Source organism: Diabrotica virgifera, chromosome 7, assembly GCF_917563875.1.
Source record: "Diabrotica virgifera virgifera chromosome 7, PGI_DIABVI_V3a".
Taxonomy (NCBI): domain Eukaryota; kingdom Metazoa; phylum Arthropoda; class Insecta; order Coleoptera; family Chrysomelidae; genus Diabrotica; species Diabrotica virgifera.
In genome coordinates, this window is record NC_065449.1 from 20,616,623 (window position 1) to 20,634,381 (window position 17,759).

The 17,759-nt window shown below is 33.0% G+C and overlaps 1 protein-coding gene across 1 annotated transcript; it reads left to right on the forward strand.

The window, feature by feature from the left end:
* Positions 1-15,534: 15,534 nt before the first annotated feature.
* On the forward strand, positions 15,535-17,556 carry LOC114327696 (uncharacterized). Its single transcript, XM_028276385.2, has one exon. The coding sequence runs from the start codon at positions 15,535-15,537 to the stop codon at positions 17,554-17,556; it is 2,022 nt and encodes a 673-aa protein (XP_028132186.2).
* Positions 17,557-17,759: the final 203 nt, after the last annotated feature.

Genomic DNA, 17,759 nt, shown 5'->3' on the forward strand with positions numbered 1-17,759 from the left:
AGACTAGAAAGAAATTCAAAACTAGACTATAAATAGTTCTTCTTCTTAGGGTGCCCGTCCGTTCCGAACGCTGGCGATCATTCTGGCTATGATGACTTTGTTAGTTGCTATACGGAATAGTTGTGTTGAGGTCTTTCTATACCATGTTCTCAGGTTAGCAAACCAGGATATTCTTCTTCGTCCTGGGGCCCTTTTTCCTTCAATTTTACCTTGTAAAATGCACTGGAGTAGCTCGTATCTGCCTTGATTTCTCATTACATGCCCTAAGTACTGCAGCTTACGGCCCTTCACGATGTTGACTAAATCTGCGGTTGTGTTCATCCTCCGTAGTACTTCTTCATTGGTGACTTTGTCTGTCCATGGTATCTTCAGGATCCTTCTGTACAACCATAGCTCAAAAGCTTGAAGTTTCGATAAAGTTTCCGCCTTCAAGGTCCACGTTTCTACTCCGTATAAAAGCACTGAGTACACGTAACATTTAAGGAGCCTTATTTTTGTTTTTAGAGTGATGTCATGGCTCTTGAACACAGAGCTCATAGTCAAGAATGCACTCTTTGCCTTTCCGATGCGACAACTAATCTCTTGGGTATTGTCCCACGACTCATTGATTATAGTTCCCAAATAGTTGTATTGTGAGACACGTTCAATTCTCATTTGGTTCACATACAGATTTACTCCAGTTATGTTTTGCTTGCTGATGATCATTAGCTTGGTTTTGCTGGTGTTTATATCTAGTCCATATATTCTACTGGTTTCAATTATTTTATTCATTAAGTTTTGCAGCCCTTCTATGGTATTGGAAAACACTATTGTATCATCTGCATATCACAGGTTACTGAGCTTGACTCCATTTATTGAGATGCCTTCATCAATATCTTTTAGAGCCTCTTCAAAAATGTGCTGAGTACAGATTGAATATCAGCGGTGAAATTAAGCATCCGTGTCTCACTCCCCTTAAGATTTTGACCTGATCTGTATATTCTCCATCTATTCGGAGCACTGCTGATTGATTCCAATACAGGTTAGCTATTATTTTCAGGTCTCTTCCGTCAATCCCTGTCCTCTTCAGTACTTCCATCATTTGTTCATGTCGAACTCTATCGAAAGCCTTTTTGTAGTCAATCAGGTATGCAAAAACATTACAGCTGACATCTCTACATTTCTGAAACAACACCTGCACGCTAAACAAAGCCTCCCTCGTACCAACGGCGTTCACAAATCCAAACTGATTAGGCGCAATTTGTTCTTCGCATTTTCGGTAAATTCTATTATGGATGACTTTTAAAAACAGCTTGAGAAGATGGCTCATTAGGCTTATGGTCCTATAGTCTTCACAAACTTTTGCTTCTGGTTTTTTGGGCAACGGTACAAACTCAGATTTGAGCCACTCTGCTGGTATTTTTCCAGCCTTGTATATGTCATTATATATTTCAGTTATTATTTTTATTTGTGCTCCATCTAATAGCTTTAGCAGTTCTGCAGGTATTTCGTCAAGTCCCGGTGCCTTTCCATCCTTCATTTGTCTGATGGCTGTGGTTACTTCTTCTGGTAGGATTTCGGGACCTGAATTATCTTCAATGGTGGGTTCTTTTCCTGTTCTAAGGTCGTGGAAAAGTTTCCCCAAGTATTCTTCCCATACTTTCTTTTTATCTTCTTTGGTTATGGCAAGATTGCCTTCATCATCTGTTATTTTTCCGCTGCTGCGTTTTCGGAACTTTCCAGCTATTTCCTTCACCTTTCGATGGACATTGAAATTGTCATATCGACTCTGATACTCCTCTATTTCTTGACATTGTTCTGTTTTTTGTTTCTCTTTTGCTTCTCTTATCTTTCTTCTGACGATGGTATGTATTCTTTTATATTCTTTGAGGTTTTCTTTGTTCTTTTTTCTCTGATCCATAAGTTCGAGTATTTCATCCATGATTTCCGTTTCTCTGTATCTTTCTTCAGATGTTGTTCTTTTATTTCTCTCACTGTTTCTTGTATGATGGTTAGACTTTCATCTATAGTTCCTGCATTTCTGCATTTTAGCATCTTTGTATTGAGGTTTTCACTCACCCTCAGTTGAACATTGGGATCTTTCAGTTTTCTAATATCATACCTCTTGATCGACTTACTTGTAACCCTCTTCATTCTGACTTTGAAATTACCTACAACTGGTACATGATCAGAATTTATGTCTGCCCCCGGGTATGTTTTGACATATATTATGTACAGCTGTTCCTATACCTCTTATTTACTAGTATGTAATCAATCTGATTTCTTACAATCCTTCCCACAGAATTCTGTGGAGATTTCCAGGTGTACAGTTTCCTTGGGTGTAACTTAAACCAGGTGTTCGTTATTACTAATTGATTTGCTTCCGCAAAAATTTCCAATGTATGTCCTCGATCGTTCCGGTTTCCTAGTCCAAATGGTCCAACTGCAGATGATGTTTTGCTAGCCCCAACTTTGGCATTGAAGTCACCCATGACAATTGTTAGGTCTTGCTTTTTCAACCTTTCCACGACTATCAATAGTTAGAAATAGAAAAGGAGAAATAAGGAGAGGGTGATCAGGACGAGATACTAGGAAGGTGGGCAGAAAATTTTGAGGTAGACTAAATAATATAAGGCGAGGCGAGATGAGGTTGCAAGAAGCAGAAATACAGCTCGAAGCCATGGACGACGAAACAGAGAAAGATAACATTCCAAACAGAGGAAGAAGTCATCAAAGCAATACAAAAATTGAAAAAAAACAAAGCTCCTTGATCAGATGGCATACCTTCTGAACTTTAAAACATGGCGCAAAAAATCTGACCTGTAGATAAGTAGGCTAGTAGAACTGATTTGGAAGCAGGTGAAACTATGATACTATAAATAAGAAGATAATATATTGCACATCCTAAAGTCGTGACGTAACTGGAGACCGGCAAGTTCGTAATGGTTCGTAATCATTCGTAATGTCCGATTACTTTGAATTGTTCGCGGTTGTATTTTATATTTTATCTTTGACAGTTATTTTGACTGGAATCTCGACACTAAATTCTTTTCGAATACATTGAAGTTTAATATTATTTTGCTAATTGAATAATTTCATCACATAATGCATACAAATCCCATTTAACTTTAACAAGAATTCAAATTCAACTTCCAGTCTCCAGTTAAGCGAACACATTAAGAAACATTGACAGTTCTTAATGTCATTTTGGGTTGCTTTTGAATTCAGTTGTCAGTTGGCCATTAAAATCCAATATGAGGTTTTCTCCAAAAAAATTCCAACCACGTGGGAAGAGTCCTGTGTTGCCCTGGGTAACATTCAGGCATATCTTTAACATCGGATGATTTTTATATAAATATGTAAAACAACTTTATCATTTACATTTAAAGGGTTTTTACCCAATACATTTTGGTGGCTCAGGCATGTAATTTTTGTAAGTATGGCCTCTTGTTTTTAAAACCTCTGTCAATTTTAACTTTTATCTCATTTAATTAGGTTATACTTAATTTTAGGGCTTTTAAACACTGATGATGGACCGAAAACGTTTTGTATTGTGACTCTTATTTAGGGTATTTTAATACAAGAATAAAAAACCGCTCAACGCCGTAAAAATGAGTGGCGCATACAATATTCCAGCTACAAAAGATCTGATATGAATATTACGTGGCGCGAAAATGTATTTTCATTTTGATGTAAAACAAAATTCTAGTTTTATTTTAAAAGATTTTTCCATAATATTTGCTAAATTTCAAGTAAACGCGCCACAAAAGAGTAACTTTGATACAGTTTGAATTTTGAAACTCTTTCGTGGCGCGTTTACTTAAAATTTAGCAAATATTATGAAAAAATCTTTTAAAATAAAACTAGAATTTTGGTTTGCATTAAAATGAAAATACATTTTCGCGTCACGTAATATTCATATCAGATCTTTTGTAGCTGGAATATTGTATGCGCCACTCATTTTTACGGCGTTGAGCGGTTTTTTATTCTTGTATCAGGAGTTTTTCAAAGTTATTTATAATTTAAATGTATATGGTGTTGAATGCAATGTTTCTCAATTACACGTTAAGCTTTATAAATTGTCGCCTTTGTCGCATTATCTCCCAAATTATCTAGTGTCCAACGAATGTACACTAGATATTTTTTCCATTTGAAACAGATTGAAAAAAATATTGGGATGGCCGGTAAATGAACTCGGATTGCCCGTTGCCAGATCAAATGTATCGTCGTAACTACTACGACTACATAAACAATTTCGGGAATAATCGTTAATTGGATTATACTTTTGTAGCTTAATAACTTCTAAAGCCTTAACCGATTTTGAACACTAAACATGAGTTTGAAACGTATTGATACGCAGTATTTGATGCATCTAAGGTCAAGTATGATAACTGAAGCTATTATAGGAATTATTGAGCTTGAACCCGTTTTTTCCCATAGGAAATAGATATGATCATACTTATAAAGCCAATAACTTAAAAATTCGAGTTTTAAGTTATTGGCTAAAAATTTAAAAGTTTAGTTTTCAGTTTTTCGGCTATACTGAGCCGTGTGTATGTCTGATCCTGACGAGTTAAACACCATTTGAAAACTTAACTCAACACTATTAATTTAATGTATTTGCGGTTCTCCTGTCTCTTTTTGAACCGAAGATATATACTCCCAAAAAATATACCTACCAAGTCCTATAGCTGCCTTATGGGTGGTCAAAAATCACAAACTACACCAGTTCTGAATAGGCCCTGACCCTCCCCCGCCCCGTCAAGCACAGAAAAAAATTCAGATCGATTTAACTTTTCCACACACATACATACATACATACATACATATCCACAAACATTTTACCTTTTTTAAATAGAAATTGAGTCATATTTCTGAGCTCGGTAACTTTTGAATGGTTTAACCGATTTTCAAAATTAGACATGCGTTGGAAAAGTAATGATCAGTACTATTAGAAACCGCAAAGGTCGGACTTAAATTTTTGAAGTTTTTGGGAGTATTTGGGACGAGAACGAAAGACAGACCCTAAATAGGAAGAGCCGTAAAATCTACACCCTTGGACCAAAATGGATGGTTGATATATGGATGGGTGAGTCTGTTCCTGAACTTTAAGATGGGAGTTGGCCCAATTTATCAATTCAGTCAGATTTAGAAAATCGAAAATTTAGTGTATATATATATATATATATATATATATATATATATATATATATATATATATATATATATAAACATGAGATGTAGATCCTTCAAACACACTCAGTGATCAAAAGATCCAAGATTAATGGTTTGACGACCACTCGTACGAAATCAAACAGATGAAATAGAGAATGTGGAAAAATCCCCTTACGAACAATTCACACATCCACCATTTCGGGTTGGGAAAAATTTTTTGAATAGAATCTTTGATTTTATATATATATATATATATATATATATATATATATATATATATATATATATATATATATATATATATATTAAGAAGACAATGAGTCTTTGTTGACAGTAAATGTACAGTTTTTGGTTATTGGGTTATGCAGCAATTGATAAGTGTACTCTTTTAAGTCTTTATTCCGAGCTTTCGTTCATGATTATGAACATCGTCAGGGTGCTACAATTATATTATATATGTGAAACAATATGAAAATATGTATATAAAATTATATGTACTTACAACTTATTGAGGATATTTCAAATAGGTGGTCATTAAAATGAGAATTGTACTTATTAAAATGGTCATGTAATGTCTCGATAAAACAAAATTATTCAAATAAAAATTTTATAATTTAGTTCAACTTCAAAATCGACGAAATATAAAATGACACTTGGACATTCATGACATGGCATTATTTGAAATATCTAACAAAAATTTTTAAAGATGATCAATTTAGTAAACGACCAATAGGGTCAATGATAATTAAGAAAGTATTTTTTAAATTTTATAAATTACTGTTGAAATTATAAATTAAGGTAAAATTTAAAAAAATTAGTAAGATTTTTTGATCAAGTTTAATTAGAAGTTTTAAATTATTTATATAAAAGTAATTTATAAAGTTGTTGACAAAAATTAATTTATACAAAAGTAATTTATAATGTTGTTGACAAGTCAGAGTATCTAGAAGAGGAGTTAGGAGATAACTCACGATTATCTAAAAATAGTAGATAAGAAAACATTTCATTTAGGTGGCCTATATCAGTACGATGATTCATCGAATTTGGATTTTTATTTATGTGAACCATTTCCAAAAAAAGCCGCTTTGAAGTATGTGACTCACGGTCCAATATTTTAGCGTTATTGTAATCAATTCGATGATTATTATTGAAAACATGTTCACCCAATGCACTTCTGTCAGGGTACAATCTGCAGTCTGACTTATGTGAAGTTATTCTGTCTTTTAATCTTCTTGATGTTTGATAAAACTGGTACAGTCTACAGTCTTCCTTGTTTTGATTGTAATCAAATATATATTGGTCAAACATCAAGAAGATTAAAAGACAGAATAACTTCACATAAGTCAGACTGCAGATTGTACCCTGACAGAAGTGCATTGGGTGAACATGTTTTCAATAATAATCATCGAATTGATTACAATAACGCTAAAATATTGGACCGTGAGTCACATACTTCAAAGCGGCTTTTTTTGGAAATGGTTCACATAAATAAAAATCCAAATTCGATGAATCATCGTACTGATATAGGCCACCTAAATGAAATGTTTTCTTATCTACTATTTTTAGATAATCGTGAGTTATCTCCTAACTCCTCTTCTAGATACTCTGACTTGTCAACAACATTATAAATTACTTTTGTATAAATTAATTTTTGTCAACAACTTTATAAATTACTTTTATATAAATAATTTAAAACTTCTAATTAAACTTGATCAAAAAATCTTACTAATTTTTTTAAATTTTACCTTAATTTATAATTTCAACAGTAATTTATAAAATTTAAAAAATACTTTCTTAATTATCATTGACCCTATTGGTCGTTTACTAAATTGATCATCTTTAAAAATTTTTGTTAGATATTTCAAATAATGCCATGTCATGAATGTCCAAGTGTCATTTTATATTTCGTCGATTTTGAAGTTGAACTAAATTATAAAATTTTTATTTGAATAATTTTGTTTTATCGAGACATTACATGACCATTTTAATAAGTACAATTCTCATTTTAATGACCACCTATTTGAAATATCCTCAATAAGTTGTAAGTACATATAATTTTATATACATATTTTCATATTGTTTCACATATATAATATAATTGTAGCACCCTGACGATGTTCATAATCATGAACGAAAGCTCGGAATAAAGACTTAAAAGAGTACACTTATCAATTGCTGCATAACCCAATAACCAAAAACTGTATATATATATATATATATATATATATATATATATATATATATATATATATATATATATATATACAGGGTGAGTTTTTAGTGCGGGATCGGTCGATAACTCCATTATGGTATAAAATATCGAGAAAAGTTATTTAAAAAAAAATGTAGGCAATGATATTCTCCACGCTTGGAAAATATGTCCATTTCTACAGGGTGATCAGTAACTGCGTGGTATATCAAACATTTAATTTTTTAAATGGGACACCCTATATATTTTTTCATATTTATATTCCCCTCATAATTCTTGTTCATATAATATATGGTTTTGCATTACTATACAGAGTATTTAACAAGTTATGACCATTTTTATTTCGAAATCACTATGAGATTAACACCCTGTATATAAAGAAGTAATTTGTAGACAATAATTTGTTTTATGTAATAAGATAAACAATATACTGTAGTTTTTAAATTAAGTCCAATTCACATCATTGACGAATATTTGTATACAGGGTGAACTACAAAACCAAATTACGATTTTCTCTATTTTTTTAAATGGATCACCCTATATTTTGTTTTTCAACATTATTGTATTTAATATACTCTTTCATTTTTATATAGCATTCCCTATATCTAAACTGATTACTTTCCGAGATATTTTTAGTTTTCTTCAAATTTCGGGACTTCGTTCAATTTTTCTAGTAGAAATAAGTTAGTATTGAGTGATAATTAAACAAAATTATTTTTATTAGATAAATAACTAACACAAAATATAAACCATAGCAATATGCAGTGAATATACCAATAAATGTGATATTAAGAAATTATCATATTTCCCTAATAGACAAGAATCGTAAAATTCCTACAAAAAAAACTTTGTATTGTATATAATAATATAACAAGATTATTTTTATTCAATAAATAACTTACATGAAACATAAATCAAAACAATATACAACTGATGTAACAGTTTTTAGATTGGTATATCAACAGCATTCTAAGCCAAGAATTTTTTAGTAGAACATTCATTTTTATGAGCACTTTTAAACTACAAAACAAAATTACGATTTTCTCAATTTTTTTTAAATAGATCACCCTATATTTTATTTTTTTTTAAATACTGTATTTACGATACTCTTTCATTTTTATATAGCATCTCCTATACCTAAACTTATTAGTTTTTGAGATATTTTTAATTTTCTTCATTTGCCGGGAATACATTCAAATCTTATAAATATAAATAACTTACATAACAAATAAGTATTACGTAATAATATAACAAATATTTTCATTCAATAAATAACTAACAAAAAAATAATAAACCATAACAAAATTTAATGAATGTACCAATTAATGTGATGTTAAGGATACAAGTCTAAAATAAATGTTGAAAATGACCACTTTCAACGACTATGCAATTTTGTAACCAAAATGTGGACCAATCATATAATCTGTAACAATATCACCTTAAACATTTATAGATCACCTAGTTTGAGTGTTAACAAAGTAGGGATTTCTTGATGCATACTAATGAAATTTAATATGAAAATTATATTATTAATAACTGCGGGTCACAATCTGCAATTAGGAATGTGTTACTAAAAACTTCTTGGCTTAAAATGCTGTTGATATAATAATCTAAAAACTATTAAATTAGTTGTATATTGTTTTGATTTATGTTTTGTGTGAGTTGTTTATTAAATAAAAATAATCTTGTAATTTTATTCTACACAAGATACCTATATTTTTTTGTAGGAATTGTATGATTCTTGTATATTATGGAAATATGATAATTCCTTAATATCACATTTATTGATACATTCATTGCTATGGTTTATATTTTGTGTTAGTTATTTATTGAATAAAAATAATTTTGTTTAATTATCATTCAATACCAACTTATTTCTACTAGAAAAATTGAATGTATTCCCGAAAGTTGAAGAAAACTAAAAATATCTCCGAAAGTAATAAGTTTAGATATAGGGAATGCTATATAAAAATGAAAGAGTATAATAAATACAATATTTTTGAAAAATAAAATATAGGGTGATCCATTTAAAAAAATAGAGAAAATCGTAATTTGGTTTTGTAGTTCACCCTGTATACAAACATTCGTCAATGATTTCAATTGGACTTAATTTAAAAACTACAGTATATTACTTATCTTACTACATAAAACAAATTATTGTCTATGAATTACTTCTTTATATACAGGGTGTTAATCTCATAGGGATTTCGAAATAAAAATGGTCATAACTTGTTAAATACTCTGTATAGTAATGCAAAACCCTATATTTTATGAACAAAAATTATGAGGGGAATATAAATATGAAAAAATATATAGGGTGTCCCATTTAAAAAATTATATGTTTGATATACCACGCTGTTATTGATCACCCTGTAGAAATGGACATATTTTCCAAGCGTGGAGAATATCATTGCCTACATTTTTTCTAAATCACTTTTTTCGATATTCTATACCGTAATGGAATTATCGACCGATCCCGCACTAAAAACTCACCCTGTATATATATATATATATATATATATATATATATATATTCGCGTGTATTGGGGTGTAGGTATGCGCCGCTGGCGAGAACTGCCATTCTCTGGTAATTATAGTGTCGCATGTATGAAGTTGTGCGCCACTGGCGAGAACTGCCGTTCTCTGAAATATTTAATTTTATTAGTCACACTGTAGCCAAAAATGGATGATTGTACAAGTTAGCGTGATTCAGATTTTAATATAAACATTTAGCAATAATATTGTGTCAAAATCGGCAAAGTCACATAAATATTTCTAATTATTTTGACCAGCCAACAATAATATTATTTGTACAATTATTGAATTCAAATCAAACTTGAAGGCATACAATAATTTTACCAAATAAAATCTCTGATTAAACTTTAAATTTCCATACGTTTTTCTTTTCAAAATGATTGGACGTCCGAAAAAACGAAAGGTATCTCAAAATTTGGGTGTACATGCTAACAAAAAGGAGAAGGTAAGTTAAAAATATTTAATTTACTAAAAGTTTAATTGTTTTTTCACACTACATTATTAAGAAATCATCTTTCTTTGAAATAAATGTAGACGTATCTATCATTAGGATTTAATTTGAATGTATGGATCATCAAAAAAATCTAAAATTGCTGCAGCTATTGTGGCACAGATATAATTCTTTTGCCAAGCATAGATACAAAAGTGTACAAAACTGTTTCAGAAATGAACTTAACGTCAGTTCTCTTATGAAGGCACAAAACTGTCTTCAAGTGGTATTTCCTGTCTCAATTTAAAATTTTTTGTCTTGCATCTTTTCTCAGCTCACATACTTACACGGTAATAAATTACTTTTATTTAAAAAATTCTCTAATATACAAACCAGAGTTTTGACGTGAAATATCTTGATAACCATTTATCTGAGCTCTAAACTGACAAGGGTCGTCCCCTCCCCCTCAAATATGGCAACACTTCATAATTTTTTTGAACATAGATCTCAAAATTGTAAGGACAGAAAAATCCACCAGCTAATCCATGGGCTAACTGGATTTGACCTCAAAAACCTGGTCAAAACGAGTGAACCCATGGATTAACTGGTGGATTTTTCACAACTTTAGAGTTTTGATAGTTATTTGTTACGAAAATTTCCTCAATTCTTTACCATTCACCAATTTTATTCGAAAAAAGAAAACATTTTTAAAAAGTTCACAAAATTTCCCATTCGATTTAGTTTTAAAGGAATAAATTATATTATTTGAAAAATGTTTAGGTGATTATGGATTTGACGAAAGAGAGCATCCCAGTAGAATGTCCCACTCAAATCAACCATGTGAATCCAGGGGATAAAGAAAGAGATGGCTATGTTCTATCCGCCAGTTTTGATCAATCCGACGATAGATTTGCTGATTCAATGGGGATTCAATGCATGGCTATTGCATGCTTCGTACTGTGCTATTTAGAGCAAAAACCTATGTTTATCGGCACAGGTAAATCAATTTCAGAAACACTCGCATGGAATCGTCAAGATTTGGATATGATTTTAGTTTTAGGTGATAGGTTATTTAGAATTTCGAATAAGAATAGAGATATCTCGGTTAGGTACAGGCTCTTAGAATTTAAGGACGTTTATAATTATGTTATGATTGGTTCTATTATTTACCGGATTTCTGAAGATTTGTCATTGAATGAATTAAATGAATTCGAATATATAAAACAACGGCACTGTACTCTCGAGAATGTCATTCTGGATTTAAAATATTTTTCGGAAAAAAATGTTCGTCACGCGCTATTCATATGTAATGATTATACTTTAGGTGTAATTTTCGCAAATGAAAAATTCATTTTGTTTGATTCGCATAAAAGAACGACAGACGGAGATCCAGTAAATGACATTATCGACAAAGGTACTGCAGTGTTATGCATAAATAAAACACTTGGAGGATTGGCAGAACGTTTAGTTCGAAATTGTGGTATGTGTAACCGATCTGGCGAGAAAATCTTGTACGTTTTCCAAAAAGTGCGAATAGATCGACTGAAATATTCCGAAATGGGAGAAAAAAAAATATCGACACATTAAAAATAATTGGGAAGCAGAAGATGAACGCGAATTAGGATTAGAAAATAAATCTAAATATGCTAGAGCCCAAAGAGCTGTTGAAAACGAAAAGGAAAGACAAGACAGATTAACAAAAAAATTGAAACATGTGAGTGATCAGAGAACCTGTGAAAGTGAGGATCAAGCAACAGACAGATTGGCAAAAATGGCGAAATATACGAGAGATCAGAGAGCCGGTGAAAGTGAGGATCAAGCAGTAGAACGATTGGCAAAAATGGCGAAACATGCGAGAGATCAGAGAGCCGGTGAAAGTGAGGATCAAGCAGCAGAAAGATTGGCAAAAATGGCGAAACATGCGAGAGATCAGAGAGCTGGTGAAAGTGAGGATCAAGCAGCAGAAAGATTGGCAAAAATGGCGAAACATGCGAAAGATCAGAGATCCGGTGAAAGTGAGAATCAAGCAGCAGACAGATTGGCAAAAATGGTGAAATATGCGAGAGATCAGAGAGCCGGTGAAAGTGAGGATCAAGCAGCAGAAAGATTGGCAAAAATGGCGAAACATGCGAAAGATCAGAGATCCGGTGAAAGTGAGAATCAAGCAGCAGACAGATTGGCAAAAATGGTGAAATATGCGAGAGATCAGAGAGCCGGTGAAAGTGAGGATCAAGCAGCAGAAAGATTGGCAAAAATGGCGAAACATGCGAAAGATCAGAGATCCGGTGAAAGTGAGAATCAAGCAGCAGACAGATTGGCAAAAATGGTGAAACATGCGAAAGATCAGAGATCCGGTGAAAGTGAGAATCAAGCAGCAGACAGATTGGCAAAAATGGTGAAATATGCGAGAGATCAGAGAGCCGGTGAAAGTGAGGATCAAGCAGCAGAAAGATTGGCAAAAATGGCGAAACATGCGAAAGATCAGAGATCCGGTGAAAGTGAGAATCAAGCAGCAGACAGATTGGCAAAAATGGTGAAATATGCGAGAGATCAGAGAGCCGGTGAAAGTGAGGATCAAGCAGTAGAACGATTGGCAAAAATGGCGAAACATGCGAGAGATCAGAGAGCCGGTGAAAATGAGGCTCAAATAATGGAAAGATTGGCAAAAAAATCAAAATATACAAGAGATCAGAGAGCCTGTGAAACTGAGAATCAAAGACGTGATAGATTGGCGGACCAAGCACATCGAACACAAATTGCAAGAAGCCTTCTTAAAAATGATTCTTCAGAGTTCCTTTTAATCAGAAATGCTGTAAATTCACATTTTAAAGAAACGTTGAATGACTGTATGAATTATGCTTTCAAAGGATCTGAAGATATTGAGTTCAAATTTGAATGTGAAAAGCTGGTAACGAAAATTTTCCGCTACAGAGATGAAAGCATGAACACATTTTGCAAGTATGTTTTGATGTTGAAAGAAAAGTTGTTGACGTGCAAAACAAAATTGGACGAAGTTTCAGACGGATCTGTAGAAATTAAGTTCAATGCATTATTCGGTGAGTCACAACACACAAAGCATTCGGAGCCGTATTTCTTTGTAGCTGCGTACGATATCACCAAAAAAATTTCGAGCATTTCTCTGAATGAAAAAGGCAAGTCAACAGATTTACCTGAAGGTAATAATAAAAAAGGTTCTATACATTGGGAATGTCACGAAAAATGCAATTTGGAGCTTGAATTATTGGCCAATCGTTTCCACGATATAATTTATGTATTTGTAAATTTGAAAGCAAATGATATTGAAGATTTTTTTGACACCATTGATATTTGCAGTAATCCCAGTTTTGGTGCAAATAAGGTCAAGGTTGGTGAACGAACTTGCAACTGCGGTGTGAAAAATTGCTCTCATATGGGCCTTGCTGATCAGCGAATGTCACTATTAGGACATCCCGAAACTTGTTACAAAGCAGCAGATAGTTGCGAATCAATTCTTCTATTTTTCCGCAAATTGACACCTCACTTTCCATTGATTCGTCAGATTGTTAAGTTGCTTTACTTGATTCGAAAGCAACTGAGGGAAGTTCGCCATTTGGGAAATGGATTGCAAAATGGAAATTTTAATGAACTGAACGAAATCGCGGAACACATTAAGCAGTCCACAAAGATTTTTGTTACGAACTCATTACCCTTTAGAAGCGAAAGCGAGATATATGATAAATTTAATTCTGGATTCATAGCTTTGAAAGCCAAAGAAGCTGATTGGCCCATTCATACTTGCTTGTCTTGCAGAAAACTGTGTCCAAAAAGCATCATGAAGGAAGTTCCTTTTCAACTTTTTGAAGTAAATTTGATAGTTCAACAGTTAGCTAACCGGTTCGATGAAAAAAAGCTCTGTTCATATTGTTTCGAAAAAATCAAAAAATCTCAAATGCCCCCAACTTGTTTTCTAAATTGTTTGGACTTTGGTCAAATTCCAAAAGAAATTTCTGTGCTGAATGAATTTGAACGAATAATAATTCAACGTGCAAAAGCATTTCAAGTGATTGCTCGAATGGATACAGTGATGGGGGAGCATAATAAAAAGCGCCCGAATGTATCAAATAAGAAAATAAAAGGTCGAGTATTCCATTTGCCACTTCCCATTGAGCATACTTTAAGCAAACTTCCAAATCCAACAGATGCAATTATAAATAATCAAGAACTTCTTATTCTGGCGCGTGGAATTCCAAAAAATTCAGGACAAACTTGGCAATCTTATATTGATGTTACGAAAGTGTACAATGCCTTGATATGGCTAAAAGCTAACAATCCGCTTTATAAAGATATTAATATGCCAATAAATGTTCGTAGTTTGTTTCAAAATATTCAAATAAATGTGGATGCACTAGAAACCAGCAGTAACGATAATATTAATGAGGATATCGAACAAATCGAAATTGAAGACGCAATGCAAATAGAGATAGACAATGTTGAAGATGTAGAAGTGGTAGAGGTTGAAGGAATAAAAAAAATGATTACTCAAAAAGAAAGTACCGATGAATTTTATGAAAATTTGACAATATATCCCGTTATTGAAAAATGCAATGTTGCTGATCCATCAAAAGTTTACCAGTTTTTGAAAGTTATAGATGAAAGTATAGATAACCGTGATCCAATCCTAGATTTGAGATGTTTTCCATACTTGTTTTGTAGCGGTAAAAATGGACAAAACGAAGTAAATCGAGAGCAAAAACTCCAGCCCAGTGAATTCGTCAAGTTACTTGTTAAATCGTCTGATCGTCGTTTTCGCACGGATTTGCCATTTTTGTTCTATCTGTTGAACCAAGCAAATATTAGACAACTAAACGCCGGCATTTTTCATAAGTTAAATATAACAAAACAAACCGCTGGTCTTACTGCAAAAACCTTCAAAGAAAAAATTCAAAATAATGAGCTCGAGGGCAAATTATCTACGATATTTGGCCGACTTCGAGGCACTGAACAATTTTGGAAAAAGCCACTGAATGATGTGAATTGCATGAATGCACATTATGGCCCTGCGACATTTTTCATAACATTTAGCCCAAGTGAATATCATTGGACTGACCTGCATGAGTTTTATAAACAACTGTATAAGGACGAAAATAAAAATCGGACGGTGAATGATTAAATAGCATCTGATCCTGTTGTTGCATCAAGATTCATTGATAATAAATTTAAAGCATTAATGGCCTTTATATTATCCGATAGTCACCCTCTCGGAAAGGTGAAACATTACTTCGTCCGTCGAGAATATCAAGGTCGCGGACTGCAGCATTTTCATTGCATGATATGGGTGGAAGGTGCACCGATAATTGGTAAATTTACAGATGATGAAATTGCAAATTTCATATCGAAATACATTTCGTGCACGATACCCGAGAAAACAGCATTCCCAACATTATTCAAAAAAGTAATAACGTACCAAAAACATAAACATAGCAAATATTGCCAACGATTTAAACAAAGCAAGGATAAAAAGAAAAAATTCTCTGTTTGCCGATTTGGATTTGGTCGGAAAATTACACCAAATTTCATTTTGCACAGCGTCGCCGAGTCCATTTTGGGCCGAAGAAAATTGCGCAAGACACGTTTGTATGATTTGCCAAGAACGACAGAGGAAGCTAATATCAATGATTACAATCCGGCATGTTTACTGGCTTGGTGTGGCAATATGGATATCCAGTTTATTGGTGAAGCAAGCGAAGTTTTGCAACAGTATATTTTGAAGTATGCACTGAAAAGTGAAAAGTCAAATACTGGCGATTTTCGAGAATTTCTACAAAATAGAAGTGCGGCCAGCAACTTATGGAGCTTGGGAATGCAAGCATTATCCAATCGTGAGTGTGGTGCTCTCGAAGCAGCCGATACATTACTTCAACTTCCACTATTTGAAACTGATCGACAAACTGTCATCAGATGGGTGGATGTATCAATGAACCGAGCACGTAAAGTTAAAACCAAACAACAACTAGATAATATGCACGACGATGCAGACAATATTTTCTGTCCAAATTGGGTTGACGTATATTACCCTCAGCGACCAGAAGAAATCAAAAATATATGCCTTTATGATTTCGTTCGTTGGTATGATTTAATTAATAATAAGCCCAAAAGTGAAACCGTACAATATTTCATATATGGTGAGAGATATTTGCGACTAAGACAACATCCATATCTGATCAATCATTACAAGTATAATGTAAAAAAAGAGCCAGAAAGTTATTATCACTCCCTTCTTTTATTATTTAAACCATGGAAAAACCATGGTGAATTGATGTATGGTATGGACACGTATAGAGATGCGTTCTTGTCTTGTGCTGATGAATTGGAACACATGCATAAATATCATGAAAATCTGCAACAAATTGTTCGTGCTCGAGAAGAAGTAGAAAAGGAAGTCGCTAATTTAATAGAGAATGAGGAAAATTCAATTAACATCAATCGAAACGAAAATGAAAATGAGCACGAAATTGTCGGTTTTGAAGTACAGATCGGAAATGAGTTGGAAGAAATTGATACCCGGGTACAAAAATTGAACGATATGCCAATCGAAGATCAAATAAATCAGTTAAACATCGACCAGAAACGTATATTTGATGAAGTTGTGAGATATGTTACACGTTATTGTACCGAATGGGACGCTGCTGCTAAAGCAAATGCTTCAAATTTAAAGGATCCTCGCTTAATACCAAATAATGTTATGAGAAAGTTCGTTTCTGGTGTAGGTGGCACTGGCAAATCCTTTTTGATTAATATTTTACGTCGACATATTCCAAATTTAACCAAAAAGAAAGTTGTAGTTGCTGCACCAACTGGTATAGCGGCATTGAACGTGAATGGGTTAACTCTGCATCGATTACTCCAGCTTCCTATCGAACATGAAGGAAAGTGTAAATATCGTCCACTTTCCAATGATAAATTAGCAAATATTCGCTATGATTTGAAAGATGTTGCTCTCCTTATTATCGATGAAATTTCAATGGTTTCAAATATTTGCTTTGCTTGCTGTAATATACGATTATGTGAAATTTTCAACACCATTCAAGAAGAAGATGGCTATTTTGGAAAAATCAATATATTACTTTTTGGAGATTTGCTTCAATTGCAACCAGTTGGTGAAGCATCGTTTGCTGGAATTCCCACGGCAATCAGAATTATTTGGTTCATTAGCAGTAGAAAATTTGTGGATAAAATTATTCTCCTATGATGAGCTGACTCAGAATGTGAGACAGCAAGAAGATCCGGATTATGCAAATGCACTTTCTGAAATTCGTTTGGGAGTATTAAGCGAATCAAGCGAACAATTGCTTCACAGCAAAGTAATTAAATTTGACGCGGTTAGCATGAGTAAATGTTTAGATGAACTCGCTAATTATGTAATGAATCAGCCAAACCATAGCATTTGTTTAT

Bases quoted from the DNA above. Each gene is read 5' to 3' on its own strand.
- LOC114327696 (XM_028276385.2), top strand. From the start codon at position 15,535: ATGGCCTTTATATTATCCGATAGTCACCCTCTCGGAAAGGTGAAACAT.